The 18,036-nt window shown below is 41.8% G+C and overlaps 1 protein-coding gene across 2 annotated transcripts; it reads left to right on the plus strand.

The window, feature by feature from the left end:
• Positions 1–946: 946 nt before the first annotated feature.
• tex10 (testis expressed 10) lies at positions 947–18,014 on the plus strand. Of its 2 annotated transcripts, none has more exons than XM_062985318.1 (16): positions 947–1,053; positions 2,664–2,853; positions 3,802–4,316; positions 4,641–4,850; positions 5,034–5,280; positions 5,475–5,587; positions 5,739–5,998; positions 6,115–6,253; positions 7,854–8,023; positions 8,626–8,803; positions 10,574–10,662; positions 11,825–11,964; positions 15,276–15,356; positions 15,623–15,792; positions 16,514–16,724; positions 17,785–18,014. In XM_062985318.1, exons 2-16 carry the CDS (start codon positions 2,674–2,676, stop codon positions 17,893–17,895), a joined length of 2,814 nt encoding a protein of 937 aa, XP_062841388.1. In that variant the 5' UTR covers positions 947–1,053; positions 2,664–2,673; the 3' UTR covers positions 17,896–18,014. The 2 variants fall into 2 exon arrangements, with proteins under 2 accessions (XP_062841388.1, XP_062841389.1); XM_062985319.1 differs by having other exon boundaries at positions 6,118–6,253.
• The last annotated feature ends 22 nt before the right edge of the window (positions 18,015–18,036 follow it).

An 18,036-nucleotide genomic window follows, 5' to 3' on the forward strand; every position in this document is an offset into this window, starting at 1 on the left:
GTTGGTATTGGTATCGGATCGATACTACTGTGATGGGATCTATACTTTAGTTTTAGTTTTTCCCTGCAACATTAAGCACGTTTCTCCTGTTTAAGGATCACAGTAGCGGCTTCTCATATCTTACATGCTCACTTTACTCCTCTTCTCCTGCCCTGCTGTGTTCTGTTGTTATGTTGTTTAATCCTAACAGACATCAGTACATTGGTAGGCACTGGAAGAGGTCAATCACAGGGTCAATTTTATGGCAATAATAGCGTGAACAATTAGTACGTAAAGTACGGACGCGCTTACGCACTTTGCGCAGCCTACGCATTGTACGTAAATGAATCAGCGCGTGCGCAGTGAGGCTCTTATTGCGCGTTTGTGTTTTGGTGAAGGAGCTCTTTTCATTTGACTTTGTGCTTATGAATGTAAACAGAATAGCACCGATTTTTCATTTTAAATTAACATATACACATGTATTTGGTCACTATTAAAAATTTACTAATTTATTCACCCAGCAAACCCTACAAAAGATCTACAAAAATACAGATGTGGTTTTACAACAGCATAAAAATAAAATATCATTATCATATATTAATTATCCAAGAACTCTCTAGTTGCCTTCTTTTCCAAAAAAATCCCCCAGATCTTCCAAAATTGACATGACTTCTTTTCTTTGCAAATGTCAGTTTTTCCATGGCCATACACTGAGAGAGATTTCAACCACTGACCCGAAGTGAAAAGTCTATTTTTGTTGAGAGTCTAAGACTTTTATTATGAAAACTAATGCACGTCGTAGTACGACTCTGATCACCGCTGGGTTTCTGTTGCTAATTGTGCGATCAGTTGAAATGTTGGTCTTTGTGTGTCTGTATTTATGATTCATATTAATATTAATATTGATTCATAAGCTCAGACAGTAAATAATGAGATTATATTTTTGTTAAATACACAGTGAGTTGTTTAGTAAACCAAAGTGCTCATGCATGGTAAAGCACTTCATATGGGACTGGGATTTTGAGTGTTAAAATCGGATTTTGATTGATTTTGATCACAAAGCCAGCAGGATCTGTGAGTATCAGATTATGTTCTGATTTTATAGAAAGTATCTTGAATAAAAGAATTTAAATGTGTTTTCTGTTAAACGCGTGTTCTTCACACTTGCATGGTGTCAGCTAGCTGGGACCCTCTTTCAAAATGCAATTTACTATTTACAATACATCCAGTATCTGCTCAAAATCAAGAATAGTAGATAGTAAACATCTTGTTTTTGGTGCAGATAGAATGAGAGTGTAGCTATTTGATATTTTTTAAAGCTTTAGCTCATGGTTTTACTGCTAGAATTCAAGCATGCTGGTTGGAAAGGTTGCCAGATTGGTTTAAATCCCTCTGTAATTGAGGTTGTATCTGTGGACCTGGTTATTGAGTTAAGTCTGATTATTAACTTTGTTTGTTTATTTGGATTTTAACGTCATGTTTTATACACGTTGGTTACATTCATGACAGGAACAGGTAGTTACTCATTACACAAGATTTCATCAGTTCACAAGGTTATATCAAACACAGTCATGGACAATTTTGTATCTCCAATTCACCTCACTTGCATGTCTTTAAACTGTGGGAGGAAACCGGAGCCCCCGGAGGAAACCCATGCAGACACGGGGAGAACATGCAAACTCCACACAGAAAGGACCTGGACTGCCCCACCTGGGGATCGAACCCAGGACCTTCTTGCTGTGAGGTGACTGCTACCCACTTAGTAACTATGTAAATGTCCATGTTTTTGGAATGGGATGTACAACAAGCTAATAGTTAGGAGTTCACAAACTTGTCTGCATATAGTCTCATTTATTAACAGTAAAATTAGGTGCAAAAATCATCAAACTCACAAGAATGTAAGTTTTATGTAAAAATGTGGACACCCCTGGCCATTATTTTCTTAATTCTAAGTAAAAATGCTCTCCAGGGAACTCACACAAAATCCTTTACAGGGAACACTTCTGCACATTAAATTCACATTACTGTTTATTTGATCAGTTTAATGCAAAAAAAGTGAAGCATGTGAGTAGATTGTGACACTTTTAATATTGTAGGCTATATTTTGCCAGCAATATGGCAAATTTCATTTTGTTGACTTTATAGTATGGTAACCAGGGTTGTCCAAACAGAATAAGTCTATATACACTATAATGTCTGTACCATTAAACAAAAGTATCTGGAATAGTCAGATTTTTTGTTTAAATCTGTGTTGATAATCAGACAAAGGAAAAAAACAATTGTGTACTACAAGTGAAAAAAATATTTGTCTATCATGCCTACAGGTAGAAAAGCTGTTAGTTCACATTTTCCACTAGCAAGGACACTTTTAACTTAAAAGGTTAATAACTGAGTAGCAGTTGTGCTAAAATAACAATATTTTATATTTTCATTCACGGCAAAGAGAAATAAAAAAATAAAAAAAGTCAGCTTAAGTGTAAACATGTTCTCTTATAGGATTTTCTGAAATGAGCTAACATCTGGATGACAACTGAAAATATTGAAGTATGCTTTGTACATGCTTTTGGGTTGAATTAAAAATGACTATTATGAGCGTACAGTTGGGTTGTATGAATGTTAACATGTATATGTTTACTTCTCTATTAGTTCAGTTTTTGTTTTGTAAAGTTGTCCTGTTTTTGTAGCAACAGAAACATGTCTAAGAAGAGGAAAAGGCAGGACGATTTCCAAAAAGTGAAGCTAAAAGTTGGAAAGAAGAAGCCCAAAGCTGAGAATTCAACTAACACGAATTTCAGATCGAAAAGCATTCATTTACCAGATCAGCTGAAGAGCAGCGACGGTGGACCGACTACTCACAGACAACTCGGCATTAAGGTTCACAAGTTTAATCTTTTTTAAGCAATTTGTCTGGCTACATCTCAACCATATTGTGGTATTAAGCAGTATACTAGGTGTATAAAGTCAATTATACAAAATCTTTCAGGTACCTTGTTGCAAGTTTAAAGTTGTGTCTTTCATGTCACAGTATGTCTGTGCCACTGTTGACAAAGTAAGGTCCAAAAGTAGAGGGTTCGACAGGTCTGGTATGGAGAAACTTCAGTGGCCTGCACAAATCCATGACCTCCAACCCCAGTGAACACCACTGGGATGAAGGCAGTTGTAGCCTAGTGGTTAAGGTACTGGACTTGTAATCAAAAGGTCACTGGTTCAAGCTCCACCACTGCCAGGTTGACACTGTTGGGCCCTTGAGCAAGATCCTTAACTCCTTAGCCCTTAACTACCTAGACAGTGTACTATCACAGTACTGTAAGTCGCTTTAGATAAAAGCGTCTGAGTCCTGAAAATGTAAATGAATTAGAACAGAAATTGCAAGCCAGGTCTTCTTATCCAAAATTACTGGCCAAATCACAAATACTCTTTTGACTAGATGGGCACAGATGCACCCTTGGACAGCCTTTCCAAAAGACTACAGTGTTTTGAAATGGGATGTAATGTGTTCAGCCCACTGGGATCAAATAAATCATGAATTGATAGGCAAGGGAGGAGTATTATCACTCTCATTGAGAGAGCAAAGCCAATTAGCTACTGGCTCCTGACTACAGGTGTCCTGCTGAGCCATCAGGGATCAAACCCCTCTGATGATTTATTTTCTGTAGCACAGTTTGGAAGCCACAAAAATACAGATTTGTACAGTCACTTAATGCAAATTAAAGACACATTTTTAAACTGTTGCTAATTTACAAAATGTCTCAAGAACCTTTTCTTGGGAGGCACTAAACATGCTTAGGTTTTCCTCCATCTCTTTGTGTTTTTGTTCTCCAGGACCTGATATCTCAGCTGCACCACTACAGCAGCAGCGTCAAGCAGAACGCTCTCGTCGGTCTCTGCGAGCTGCTTTCGGCTCACCCGTCCCTACTCGAGCAGCACGCGTCAGTCGTTCTCGCAGAGGTTGCCGCGCTCTTCACCGATAAAGATGGCACGGTGCGGCAGGCCAGTACACGTCTCCTGCGCTTGGTGGCCCAGAGTATGCTCGCCGAGCGTGTGGCACCATTCTTTCCACTTCTGGGAGCCCATCTGTCATGCGCTATGACCCACGTCTCAACAGGCATTCAGGAGGACGCGCTGAGGGTGCTTGATGTACTCCTGGAACATTATCCCGCTCTGTTAGCACAGAGCCACAGTGTCCTGCTCGGCAATTTCCTGGAGCTGATTTCACAGAGGCGCATGAGTGGGGGGACAGGGAAGGGTGGAATGATTGGGAAAGGAAACTATGCACTTTCCATCAGCACCGGTCGTGCTGTAACAGCACAGAAGTGGAGACTCACCGTTCTGCTCAGGTACTGAATTCCTTTTTTGAAGTTTTGTTGCTTAAAGCATGAAGTAAACTATATGGCCAAAAGTATGTGGACAACTGATGATGATATTCAACTTCAAAACTATGAACATTATTATAAAGACTTTCTGTGCAAGAGATTGAATGATTCATTGTTTAAATGATATACCTGGGTATTAAAGCCAGTCATTGGCTGGGAGTCCAACAGGCACAACTGTAGAACATCTGTAGAAATAGAATTGTGCACTGGAAGTATGTTAAATAATCAAAAAAGTCTGATTGTTTCTCACTGTACTTGTTTTTCTGTGTGTGTGTCCCCTGTGTTCAGGTTAGGACGATTTCTGCAGGCAGTAGTGGAGGAGAGACCTACAGAAGATGGTGGTGCATGTGGAAGTGGATTTGGCATGTGGACTGGAGAGAAAGGACTGGTCACACCTGTAGAAATCAGCTGGGAGGAGCAGATCTTCAGTAAAGAGCGAATCCAAGTGTTCGAGAATTCTGGTGCCAAACCCACACCCCACTCCACCTTTCGGCTAAGGTATTCTTTTTTTCTGGATCTCCCAATCTAGTCATTTCCAATTCTCGATTATAAATCTGCTGCTGCTTGCACAAACCCCAGTTTGATCAAGGAGATCTGGATCACCATGGATGTATAGTCCCTATACATGTAAATAACACACCCATGGATCCATACCTCTTTTTGTTTGACTTTTGTGTGTAGGCCAGATTTGGAGTCTGGAACTGGTGTGACTGAGGGGCTGTGCTCAGCAGAGATGGTGCAGGGCTTTGCAGGTACGCTGGTTCCTCTGTTGCTGGAGATGTGGGTGGAAGCAATGGGTGGAGGCAAAGCTCAAACTGACAGTGGGAACCTGCTCTCAGAGGAAGCCATGGCACTCATGTTTCAGATCCTCACCATACTTCAGCTCCTGAGACGTCTTGCACCTCAGAAGGACCAGCAGGATATACTGGTAAGTACAGATACATTTGAGATGTACTTATGGATTAATAATTGTAATAATAGTTGTAAGTCTTTGTGTTTAAGGGTACTCCTCTGTTGTCAAATATATAAAATACTGTATTGTTAGACATGTGAAACTCAACTTTTATATAAAATGTTGACTACCATATTCCTCCTGAACATTTTCATTTTATCTACCGTCAGGATGCCTGGTTTCGAAACTCATACCTGAGTGACTTCAAGCAGCACTTCATGAAGAATTTTCCCTACAGTTCGCTGGCGGTGATCAGGCACAAGAAAAAAAGTGAAGCAAAAAGGTGAGAGTAGTTTCCGTTGTAATGAACATGACACAAATGTAAGTTTCAAAGGCCCAAAACCCTACCTGACTGGGGTGTTCTAAAGCAGCAAAAGCATTATTACACACGCTTCCAACTGAATCTAAACTGAAGCCTAATTATTTTGGTTTAGGAGCCGCCTGCAGGTGGCGGCCGCAGTAAATGGCACAGGAAACGTCGAGCCTCTGGCTCTAAACGTCATGCTTTGCCAGGTGATGGTGACGCTCTGCCTGAGGGGGCGGGACCACGTTGCTGCCCAAGACGCTGACTGGCTCGGACCGATCCGAGCCTTCGTCACAGACACTCTGTCCGGTGGGGGAAAACTGAACTCCAAGCACCTTGGTGCCCTGTTGGAGGTGGTTTGGAGGATGGTTGTAACTCAGCGAAGCCGTGGTGAGAGTCACACATTAACATTTTAGAATTAGAAGTTATTTATAAAAAATAGTGGTAAATACTGTTTCACAGCATTCAGTATAGGACAGTTTTAAAAGTGTTGTCTTTGTTTTCAGCAGTGACTGAGGAGCTACTACAGGCTGTCTACCTCCAGTATCAGCAGAAGAACCTGGGGCTGACCGTACGCACCCTGCTGCTTCGTTTCTTCAGTCAACTCTACATACAGGAACATCAGAACCAGCCTCACATTGGAAGGTTCACAAACATTCTTACACATACACAGGGTGAACACATACAGTCTTATGCAAACGTTTGGACACCCTTGTATGTACAGGGGTTGGACAAAATAACTGAAACACCTGGTTTTAGACCACAATAATTTATTAGTATGGTGTAGGGCCTCCTTTTGCGGCCAATACAGCGTCAATTCGTCTTGGAAATGACATATACAAGTCCTGCACAGTGGTCAGAGGGATTTTAAGCCATTCTTCTTGCAGGATAGTGGCCAGGTCACTACGTGATGCTGGTGGAGGAAAACGTTTCCTGACTCGCTTCTCCAAAACACCCCAAAGTGGCTCAATAATATTTAGATCTGGTGACTGTGCAGGCCATGGGAGATGTTCAACTTCACTTTCATGTTCATCAAACCAATCTTTCACCAGTCTTGCTGTGTGTATTGGTGCATTGTCATCCTGATACACGGCACCGCCATTGGATGCACATGGTCCTCCAGAATGGTTCGGTAGTCCTTGGCAGTGACGCACCCATCTAGCACAAGTATTGGGCCAAGGGAATGCCATGATATGGCAGCCCAAACCATCACTGATCCACCCCCATGCTTCACTCTGGGCATGCAACAGTCTGGGTGGTACGCTTCTTTGGGGCTTCTCCACACCGTAACTCTCCCGGATGTGGGGAAAACAGTAAAGGTGGACTCATCAGAGAACAATACATGTTTCACATTGTCCACAGCCCAAGATTTGCGCTCCTTGCACCATTGAAACCGACGTTTGGCATTGGCACGAGTGACCAAAGGTTTGGCTATAGCAGCCCGGCCGTGTATATTGACCCCGTGGAGCTCCCGACGGACAGTTCTGGTGGAAACAGGAGAGTTGAGGTGCACATTTAATTCTGCCGTGATTTGGGCAGCCGTGGTTTTATGTTTTTTGGATACAATCCGGATTAGCACCCGAACATCCCTTTCAGACAGCTTCCTCTTGCGTCCACAGTTAATCCTGTTGGATGTGGTTTGTCCTTCTTGGTGGTATGCTGACATTACCCTGGATACCGTGGCTCTTGATACATCACAAAGACTTGCTGTCTTGGTCACAGATGCGCCAGCAAGACGTGCACCAACAATTTGTCCTCTTTTGAACTCTGGTATGTCACCCATAATGTTGTGTGCATTGCAATATTTTGAGCAAAACTGTGCTCTTACCCTGCTAATTGAACCTTCACACTCTGCTCTTACTGGTGCAATGTGCAATTAATGAAGATTGGCCACCAGACTGGTCCAATTTAGCCATGAAACCTCCCACACTAAAATGACAGGTGTTTCAGTTATTTTGTAGTATGTTGCCAGTATGTTTACTTATGTTCACTGGTCGTGACAGATAGGAATACCCTGAACAGGGCATCAATCCATCTTAGGGTTTTGTCCATCCCTTCTCAGACGTAGCCAATCGTGTCTGTGTAGATTCCCGGCTGGCTGATAATGCAGCTGAAATTCAGATCTCAATGGTGATGGTAGGACAGCGTATTAGACCGAGCGCTGTGTGTTACATTTAGCAAACATGTAAACAATGCAGAAAACTCACATCAAACATGTTTTTCCATCTCTGTCTTTCTCTCTCAGGAGCAGGATTTTGGCACGCTGGTTGGGGTCGTTGCCTCTGCAGTTGGTCCAGTTGGGCAGCCGCAATCTTCAGCTGTCTGCACAGCTCCTGCCGACGATGCAGTCAGCTGCAGCATGGGGCAATAAAGACCTGCTGAAAAGCCTGCAGATGTATGCACCCAGCCTTTATGGTGAGGAGAAACACACACACAAACACGCACTTTCTTTCTAGTTTTTTTTTCTTACTTTTTTCCTTTGTAAAGGATAAATTGTCCGTATTAAGATGCAGTTTAGGGCTAAAAGTACGTGGCAAGCCTTTTAATTATTGTGTTTAATTGTTTCGATCTTTAAAAGCGGGTCATGTGGGTAAAATTCGCCTCTGAAGTGAGACAATCGAGGTGCCATATTTAAAACCTGACTGTTCTGAATTGTATTAAAGCTGTGCCACAAAGAACCAAATAAAAGGAAAAATAGGGTAACAATAAAAAATACAAAACCACAATGACAGCAGTGTGGTGAACGGAAAATGTCTATGTTGCTAGTGCTAATATTTACAGTTACAGATTTGTAACTGTTTTGTCATGTTTCTAAAGGGCAGCACTGCCATAGTGCTCTCTCTCTCTCTCTCTCTCTCTCTCTCTCTCTCTCTCTCTCTCTCTCTCACACACACACAGATACACACCTAGAACTGACTAAAAGTAACATAAGTTTATTAGATGGGGGCTGGCATGTTGATTTTGATACTTGTTAAGTGTTTGTGTGTGTGTTTGTGTGTGTGTGTGTGTGTGTGTAGATCCTCAGGAGGGCTGTGTGGTGTTGTTGCCAGCAGATCAGCAGCAGCGCTTGATTCACATCCTCTACTTCCTGCCGACTTTTCCCGCTGATATTCTAGCCTGCCTCAGCCAAGTGTGTAATGTCGGAAGGGTTTCTGCCAGCCTCGCAGGCACGCTCATCCGCATCGTAAACCTGAGGTACACCACACACACCTGTTTGACCTGTGCAGAAACCCTAATAGACCAGACACAGTGCAACATTTAATCCACCTGCACCACAAGACAAATCAGTCCCAGACAAAAAAAGTAGAAGTCACTGAGATGCCAAGACTGGCATTAAAAGAATATGTAAATTTTAGCTTCAACTTTGCACACAAAAGAGGTAGAAAAACACTTTACCTAAAAGTACACAGAATGCCCAGAGGTCACTGCCTCCTGAGGATAAGCTGCAGGAGATGAGCAATTGATTGACAGAAAACTCTGAAGTCGGTGGCATACTGGGAGCACCAAGGTACTGCATGTAGGAAAGAAGCATGCTGTGGCCCCAGTGTGGTTTTTAGACTTTAGCCTAAAGCCACTGTTTTATTTGAGTTATTCTCTTAATCCTAGTGGGAGAGCTGTGTGATAACACACCAAGTGTGTGACATTGTCACCCTGTATGTTAGCACTCATGCATTTTGTACACTTCAGTTCCTCAGGGCGCTGTGTTTGCACAGAGCTAACGCTTGGTAAAGGGGTCTATGAGAAATGGCTTCTGGTTTGCATGATGCATGAACGGTAGGGGGCGGTATTGCACTTTTTATGACGATTTGTATTGCTGGCAAGGTTGTTTTATTTATTAGGATTTTTAATGTCATGTTTTACACACTTTGGTTACATTTCAAACACAGTCATGGACAATTTTGTATCTCCAATTCACCTCACTTGCACGTCTTTGGATTGTGGGAGGAAACCGGAGCTCCCGGAAGAAACCCACACAGACACGGAGAACAGTTAGGATTTGTAAGGTCAATGCTATTAGTATAATTCCGACCGTGGAATCACAGATACAGTCAAGAACGGATCCCTCACTCCCCCCAACAAATTAAAACATTAAATATAAGTGTTATGGATGCATGCAGCAGCTTGCTCAGACTTCTCTGAATCTTTCAATATTGTTATGGACTGTAAGTGGTAAAATACCCCTAATTCCTATTGTTTCATAAGCTGTTGACTTATCCTTGCTTGTAACAACATAATTAACTAATAATGCTCTTAGTATACCCAATGACATCATCACCTATTTTAGATGCTTTCTAAAACAGCATTTCATAGTATTCCTAGTCTTAATTTGTACAATTCAATTTGATCCTAAATGTGTTAAGTTGGGTTGAGGTCAGGGCACTGAAACATAGTAGTACTGTCAGGCTGAAACAGGAAAAAGCCTCCCTCAAACTGTTTTATACGATTGGGTGGCTAAAGCACCTGAACTTGATAGCTAGGAGGGGTGTCCACATACTTTTGGACATATAGTGTATTTTGTGCAGCCCTTCATTTAAAAAAAAGAAAAACAAGCAAATTCAGTGGGTGAAGAATAACTCCACATGAATGGAGGTTAATGTGTGAGTGGTCATATGCAAGTGAAAAATCACTGTTAACTACTGGCTCAGTTAATATGGGGGTTGTTTAAATATTTGAGAATATTTAAAAACACTGATGCACCAAGTTGAACCCAAATAAGGTAAAGTGAGGATAAGGATTCCATGCATTAAAATGTGTTGGAAGCAGCCGTGTGTGAACAGCTGTATATTAACACCAGTCTTTTTTTTTTTGGTGTACTTAGAGGAAATGTGGGATCTCGGGTGTCGTGTATTTTTAGACTGACATTTTCAGTGCTCACACAGGTACAGTGTGGCACATTGTAATGGAAGAGCGGATAAGTGCTGGTCCACTGCGCACTAATGTGTGTTTGTGTGTGGTCTGTTACAGGTCTCCTCGGAGTGGCTGGTCGAACAGTTCACAGGATATGGCAATGCGGGACGTGGACTACCTCAGTTTCCTTTTCTCCACCCTGACAGGTATGTACACACACACACACACACACACACACACACACACACACACACACACACACACACACACAAATTGTTGGGAATTTCTTGGCAGACAACAGAAGGAAAAGTGCACAAATGTTTTTTATCTATTTCTGTACAGTTTAACAACCAAGCAACATATCTCCCTCTTTCATTTTTTTAATGTAGTAATAAGAAAATAGATAAATTATAATAATAATACTTTTAGTACTAATAATGACAAACAACAATAATACATCAATAACAACATCAACAGCAGCAATAATAAAATATATAATACTATATACTAATAACAATAGCAATAATAAACAACCTTAACAAATAAAAATGATAATATTTAACAATAACGACAAAATAATATCAACATCAACAATAACAAAAATAACAACCTAATATAAACAAAAATCATAACAATAACTAATAACTATAGTAATAGTAATTATAAAAAACAAACAATAATATAAGCAATAACATCAATAATAGCAAAAATAAACATAATATTAACAAAAACAATAGCAACAATAAACAACTATAACAAACAATAACAACAAAAATAACAATAATAAAAATAATCATTCAACAACAGCAACAAAATAATATCAACAATAACAAAATATAACAAATTACAATTAGTAATATAAACAAAAATCATAAACAATAATTATAGTAATAATAAAAACAAACAATAATATTAAGAAAACATCAATAACCATAATATTAACGATAATAACAATAGCAATAATAAACAACCATAACGAACAACCATAACAAAAAAATAAAAATAATAATTCAACAATAGCAACAATAACAAACATACAACAAAAATAACCTAAAAATATAAACAAAAATAATAACCTAAAAATATAAACAAATATAATAATGTCAACAATAATAATATTAATAGTAACAATTGGTTCTCAGGTGGCTCAGCGGTAAATTACCTCTAGGATTCAGTGTTTGAATTCCCACTACTGGTGAAAAGTGGTCAGCACCTGTCTCATTGACCAGCATGTGCTGAAGTTTGCGAGCGCAATGGGGAATTGGATATGTCTAAATTAGGGAGTGGTGAAAAAGGAGGGCTGGGAGGGATTTAACTTTTGATTAATAAATAATCAAATCCTTTTGTATGTGCCTACTCTCTTTTCAGGCTTTTCCTCCGAAGTTCTTCAGACTCTACAGCCGGACGATGAGGATGATGACAGTTTGCTACCCTCATCTTCGCTCTCTCCGCTCAACGTGTTTTCCACACCACTCGAGCAGTTCACACACCACTGGGACGTGGTGGAGGTCAGCATTTTTTCTCTCTTTAAGTATTTATCCCGTAATCCCTGCACACCCCATTGCTCAATCCTATGGAAGGCAACAGTGGTTTGTCAGGTCTGGGATTAGTCTTTCCTGCCAGGTGCCAGCTCAGCGTGCTAAATTTGCTGTGGCTCTTAATGTCCACCCACAAGGTCCCAAACGCTGTCAATCATCTATTTTAGCTGTTATCAAATACATCCACGTTTCTTTGAGTGGTGGAGTCCTTTCCACCCCCTCCCCCAGAGAGCAGACCGGGGAAAGGTTCATCACTACGCCCTGGCTCCATATTTCAATAAGGGCTGGTTATCAGAGCGCCCCTGGCTATAGCAAAATGCTAATGCCAGCCAGCGGACACCATCAGTGGCTGACATTTTACACAGAAATTAAAACCCAACAAAACCCCTGCCCTCCGGCAACACGCTCTCTCACACTCCAGCAGCCCCTACTAACTCCCTCTCTCTCTCTCTCTCTCACACACACACACTCTCACAACATTGATAATTCCTCTGTACAATTACAGCCAGACTTTCATTTCAATGTCCGAGTCAATCAGTGAACGCGTGTGGCACTGATGACCGGCGTCACCACGGATACTGTAATGAGGACTGATGCCAACAGGTAAGGCTGATGGAGAATAATAGGGCTTAATAGCGAAACCTACACATACACACTTTCATACAGTACAATTTCAATATCAAGACCGAATGTAATTAATCCAGACGGACAAAAGGCCTCATGCAGTATCTGCTGAAACACTTGGGTTCAACTTTTAATGAGCGTGTGGTCACGAGGAGATGAGGAAAAATTCTACAATTTAAAACAGACATGTCTGTATTGCACTATATGGCCAAAAGTTAGTACATTTTGGCATTTAGAAGACACCTGTATTTAAAGGGACTCACACTACTGTGACAGTAGGGCCTAACAGCAGCAACCTGGCAGTGGTGGGGCTTGAACCAGCAACCTTCTACCTAGTAGTCCAGTACCTTAACCGCTAGGCTACTGTTTCTATGTAGACACCAGGCTATGAGCTACATGGATATCAAAACCCTTCAAAACGGTTCAAAACCTTAGTTGTTAATATAGAGCAGATATAACAACCCAATCTTCTAGGGTGGCTTTCAACAATATTGGGAATTTGTACTCATTTAATCGAAAAAAGCATTTAGGGTCAGTCACAGATGTCATCCGAGAAGGCCAGACTCACAGTCAGTGTTCCAATTTATCCCAACAATGTTCCGTGGATCAATTTCAGGGCTCTGACAAGTTCATCCACACTAAAGTCTTCGGTTCGAATCTCAGCTCTGCTACCAGCAGGCTGGGCACCTACATGAACAATGATTGACTCCTACGCAGGGAGGGTGCCAGAGGGGATTCCTCATAACTGATGCATTTACAACCTCTGCTGGCTGATTGATGCTGCCTGCACAGAGATGCGGGATGAGGGTGTGACTCTCTGTGCACAAAGCTGATCTTTATATGAACTGCCTCGTGCTGGTGAAAAGATGCAGTCGGCTGCACACGTGTCGGAGGGGCCGTGTGTTAGTCACGGCTCTCCTCGGTCAGAGTGGAGGTGTAGCATCAGTAGAGAGGAAGCATAATGCAATCGGGTAATTGGATACGACTAGATTGGGGGAAAGTTTCTCATGGGGAGGGCCTTCCTCAAACTGTTTATGCAGTGTTGCAAGGATAACATAAATTTTATACACATCTATTAGCAATGTTTGGCTGAAACGCTGATTGAATCGTATAATTTATGAATATATATTTATATTTCTAATATGTGTTGAATGTTATTTACAGCTCTTAAGTCTGCTAATTAGGCTTCTAGGTTTAAAAACGGGTGGGTACGTGCACGTGTGTGTATGCATGAACACAACTGCTGGGGGTCCACTGCTTTATTGCCAATCAGGTGTATTCGATCGTAACGGTGTGTAATGTGTGTTAACAAGGTTAGCTTGATTAATGTCTGATAATAAGCCACTCTGAATGACATTCCCATCTGCCTTCATGTGTTTAATTCAATCTTCCCTAATGTGATTAGATGATTTGATGTCAGCGTGTACAACTCGCACTCTTACTTATTGTTTGTGCTCATAAAATATCAGAGAGCGGGAGGAGACGTCACTAATCTGTCCAGTGTCACTCTCCATTAGGACAAATAAGTATCAGTGGGTAGCTAACGCTTTAAGATCTGTTCGTCTGTGTGTGTGTGTGTGTGTGTAATGTGGACAATTGTCCTCTAAAATATTTTTCTCACACATTTCTTGATCTGCCACCAAATGTGTGTGGGTGGAGTCGTGACATCGGCTTTAGCGTTAAGGTCAGTGGTAGCTCAGAGGTTTCGGTACCAGAGTAACACAGTGGTAACTTGAAAATCGACGTCAATGTGGTGTTGAGTTTAAAAGACATCGAGTTTCAAGGTATTTTTCCCATAAGGATGTATAGGAAACCTGTTAATGTGTTCCATGGTCCTGTGGAACTGCATATATTTCAGGCTTTTGTAAAATAATGGAGTTGTTTTTGACACTTATACACTGAAAGCAACACAAATATAACTTTCAAATAATATAGTTTTTAAGATTTCGAGTTTAGGGGATGTCGAGTTACAAGGTACCACTGTATCTGGAATAATTGGAATTGTTAATTGGTTTGAACCCCACCACTGCCAGGTTGCCACTGTTTGAAGTATGTCTGTGGGAATTTGTGCCCATCCAGTCAAATGAGCATTTGAATGGCTGGACACTAATTTTAGGTCATTCCAAAGCTGATCAGTGGGGTCGAGGTCAGGGCTCTGTGTAGGTCACTGGAGACTCCAGTGGACGAGCTTTTCTTCATGTCTTTATAGACCTTGCTTTGTGCATGGAGAGGGCCTTCCCTAAACTGTTGCTGCAGAGTTGGAAGCATATAACTTCCTTTTTTAACGTCGTATTTAATATGGCCATATCTATAACAAGTAAACAATGGCTGCTGTGGATCAAATCTACCTGCTCAAAGTCGTATGAGCAGGTGCTTCATTTGAAAGCGCAGGCTAATGCAATAGACTGCTGCACCACCTGAGCACCCGGGAAAAGACCAGAAGTCCGACATGTACCTTTGTACAAGTTAAAGCCATTTGTCTAGTATACATGCCAGCTGGATGCACAATTGTAAAGCAGAAGTTGCAAATGCAACGGAGAATAGGGCATGACTATTTGGGCAAGTTGTGAGGACTTCTTTTTTTACCCATATATACCAGGGGTGCCAATAATTAATTAAACCTTCACTCTATATTCCTCTTCATTTTTATTTTACAGGAAGTCTGTCACTGTTTGGAGACGTTGGGCTCTCGAACACAGTGTTTTGAAATCTTACAGAATGCCATCGTCGAGAACCTGGTAAGGAAAACCATTTTCATTCCATTCATTTTATTTTCATGGTTTACCAGCACTATATCCTGGTCAGGGTCGTGGTGGGGCCGGTCTCCCTGGAATCACTGGGTGCAATGCAGTGACACATTGCAAGGCCTCAGCCAAACGTCTGTATGTAGACACCTGACCACCCGAGTGCCAGGGAGAACCATGTACTGTACAGTGGGTTTATGTTATGTTCTGGTGTATAATCTGGTACTATAAATCTGACTGTGTGTGTGTTGTGTGTCCAGAGAGCGTTGGTGGTGGTGCCGGACTGTATGTGCGCTGCCCTGTTAAGGTGTATCCCACGCTTGCTGGATCACAACTCGCTGCCCAGTGACATGCTTCTAGCCTTCCTGTCCGACTGCTGTCTGAGCATGCTCTGTCTGCTGCTGCAGCTGGAGCAAAGCGCCCGCAAGAGGTACACACAGACCAGCCTACACATTGACCAGCCTACAAACTGACCAATCCATGCACATACGTAGAAAACTGATCAAATCCATGCACATACGTAGCAAACTGACCAATCCATGCACATACGTAGCAAACTGACCAATCCATGCACATACGTAGCAAACTGACCAATCCATGCACATACGTAGCAAACTGACCAGTCCATGCACATATGTAGCAGACTGACCAATCCATGCACATACGTAGCAAACTGACCAGTCCATGCACATACGTAGCAAACTGACCAATCCATGCACATACATAGCAAACTGACCAATCATGCACATACGTAGCAAACTGACCAGTCCATGCACATACGTAGCAAACTGACCAATCCATGCACATACATAGCAAACTGACCAATCCATGCACATACGTAGCAGACTGACCAATCCATGCACATACGTAGAAAACTGACCAATCCATGCACATATGTCGAAAACTGACCAATCCATGCACATATGTAGCAGACTGACCAATCCATGCACATACGTAGAAAACTGACCAATCCATGCACATATGTAGCAAACTGACCAATCCATGCACATACGTAGAAAACTGACCAATCCATGCACATATGTAGCAAACTGACCAATCCATGCACATATGTAGCAGACTGACCAATCCATGCACATACGTAGCAAACTGACTTCTTATATTTGGGAATTGAACATATGTCTGTTCCACAGGGATGCTGTATGGGAGGCGTGCTTTGCAGCACTGAGCTCAGTCCCACGTCTTTTGCGATTGGTCCTGCAGTCCATTCGTGTGTGTGACCTGTTCGAGGACGAGCTTCCTCTGCTGGCTCAGATTCTTTCGTTGCTTCTGCAACACTCTCAGCTTCGCAGCCAGATCGTTGCAAATGCTGCGCTGCTGCAGACCATCATCCAAGATCTAACGGTAAACCATACACCATTACACATGCAATTACACACCTTCCATCCCTTTTATATTTACCTTAATGGTATTTCACAGGCGCTTTTATCCAACACCTGGACCAAATACAATGTAAGCCATTGAGGGCCTTGCTCAGAGGCAGACCTACTGAGCACTAGTCCAGTACCCGAACAGCTGAGCTACCACTGCACTTTTAAATTAATTTATGGCAATGCAGTTGTAATGATAATTATTATTGTCATTAACGGAAACCACAATTACAGCAGCAATGATGAACCTGTTTAACATTCCCTCCCTCAAGGCCGCTCAGGTGGCACAGCGGTAAAGTACACTAGCTCACCAGAGCTGGGGTTTCGAATACATCGTATCGAATCTCAGCTCTGCCTTTCCGACTAGGCTGGGCGGCTGTATGAACAACGATTGGCTGTTGTTCAGGGTTAGAGGGTAAGAAAGTCGGATCATAGGTCCCTGCGGCCCCTGCTGGCTGACTGATGGCGCCTGCACAGGGCTGAGGAATAATGCTGACGGGGGTGTGGCCCTCCATACACAGTGCCCGTCAAGTGTGTGAACTCGACTCCTGCAGGTGAAAAATGCAGTCTGTACTGACTGTGCATACCGGAGGGGGCGCATTTCAGTTGAGAGGACGCAATCAGGGTAATTGGACACGACAAGACTGAGGGATAAAAATTGGGGAAAAAGAGGGGAAAAAATATAAATAAATAAAAAATCCCTCCCTCAGGCACAGCCAATTGTGCTTGGTTGAATACCTGACTAGGTTGATAGCACAGCTAATATTCAAGCTAGAGAACTCGGCGATGCTTGGCTAGTGCATTAGACTGCCCCCCCCCCCCCCCCCCTTCCCAAAGAGGTTAGCAAGTGGTTACATAAAATTTTTAGTAAGATTTGCATTACGTTACTTTAAATTTTTAAAAAGACTAGCATTACATTATGGTCTGTTACATTAAATTCTAAAGTACACAGTTGAATATGACAAGTTTACTTTGGTAAACATAAAGTTCTAATAAACTTCATGGATTTTGTTTTGATTTCCTTTGTTTTTTAGCGATCCCATGGCGGAAAGACTCGAAAGCAGTGGCTGAATGACCTGATGTACTGTTACAGTGTGATCTTCTCAAATCACCGTGCCAATATAGCCATGAGGGATGCCTACTAGCTAACCTCCAGAGCGGCTGTATTCATCCTTACTTCCTTCTTACTTTGTTCAGCTTTTCTTTGTTTTTGTTAAATATAATGCTTTTTTTTTCCCAAATAAACTTGTTGGTATAATTAAAAGCTTTGTATTTTTTTCATGTTT

The sequence above is a fragment of the Trichomycterus rosablanca genome, chromosome 23 (assembly GCF_030014385.1).
Source record: "Trichomycterus rosablanca isolate fTriRos1 chromosome 23, fTriRos1.hap1, whole genome shotgun sequence".
Taxonomy (NCBI): domain Eukaryota; kingdom Metazoa; phylum Chordata; class Actinopteri; order Siluriformes; family Trichomycteridae; genus Trichomycterus; species Trichomycterus rosablanca.

What these genes read in the sequence shown, in the direction of transcription:
- tex10 (XM_062985318.1), top strand. Translation starts at nt 2,674, where the DNA reads ATGTCTAAGAAGAGGAAAAGGCAGGACGATTTCCAAAAAGTGAAGCTA. An exon ending in CCTTTTCTCCACCCTGACAG is followed by an intron (nt 10,663 to 11,824) that starts GTATGTACACAC and finishes CTCTCTTTTCAG; the next exon opens with GCTTTTCCTCCGAAGTTCTT. An exon ending in ACCACTGGGACGTGGTGGAG is followed by an intron (nt 11,965 to 15,275) that starts GTCAGCATTTTT and finishes TTTATTTTACAG; the next exon opens with GAAGTCTGTCACTGTTTGGA.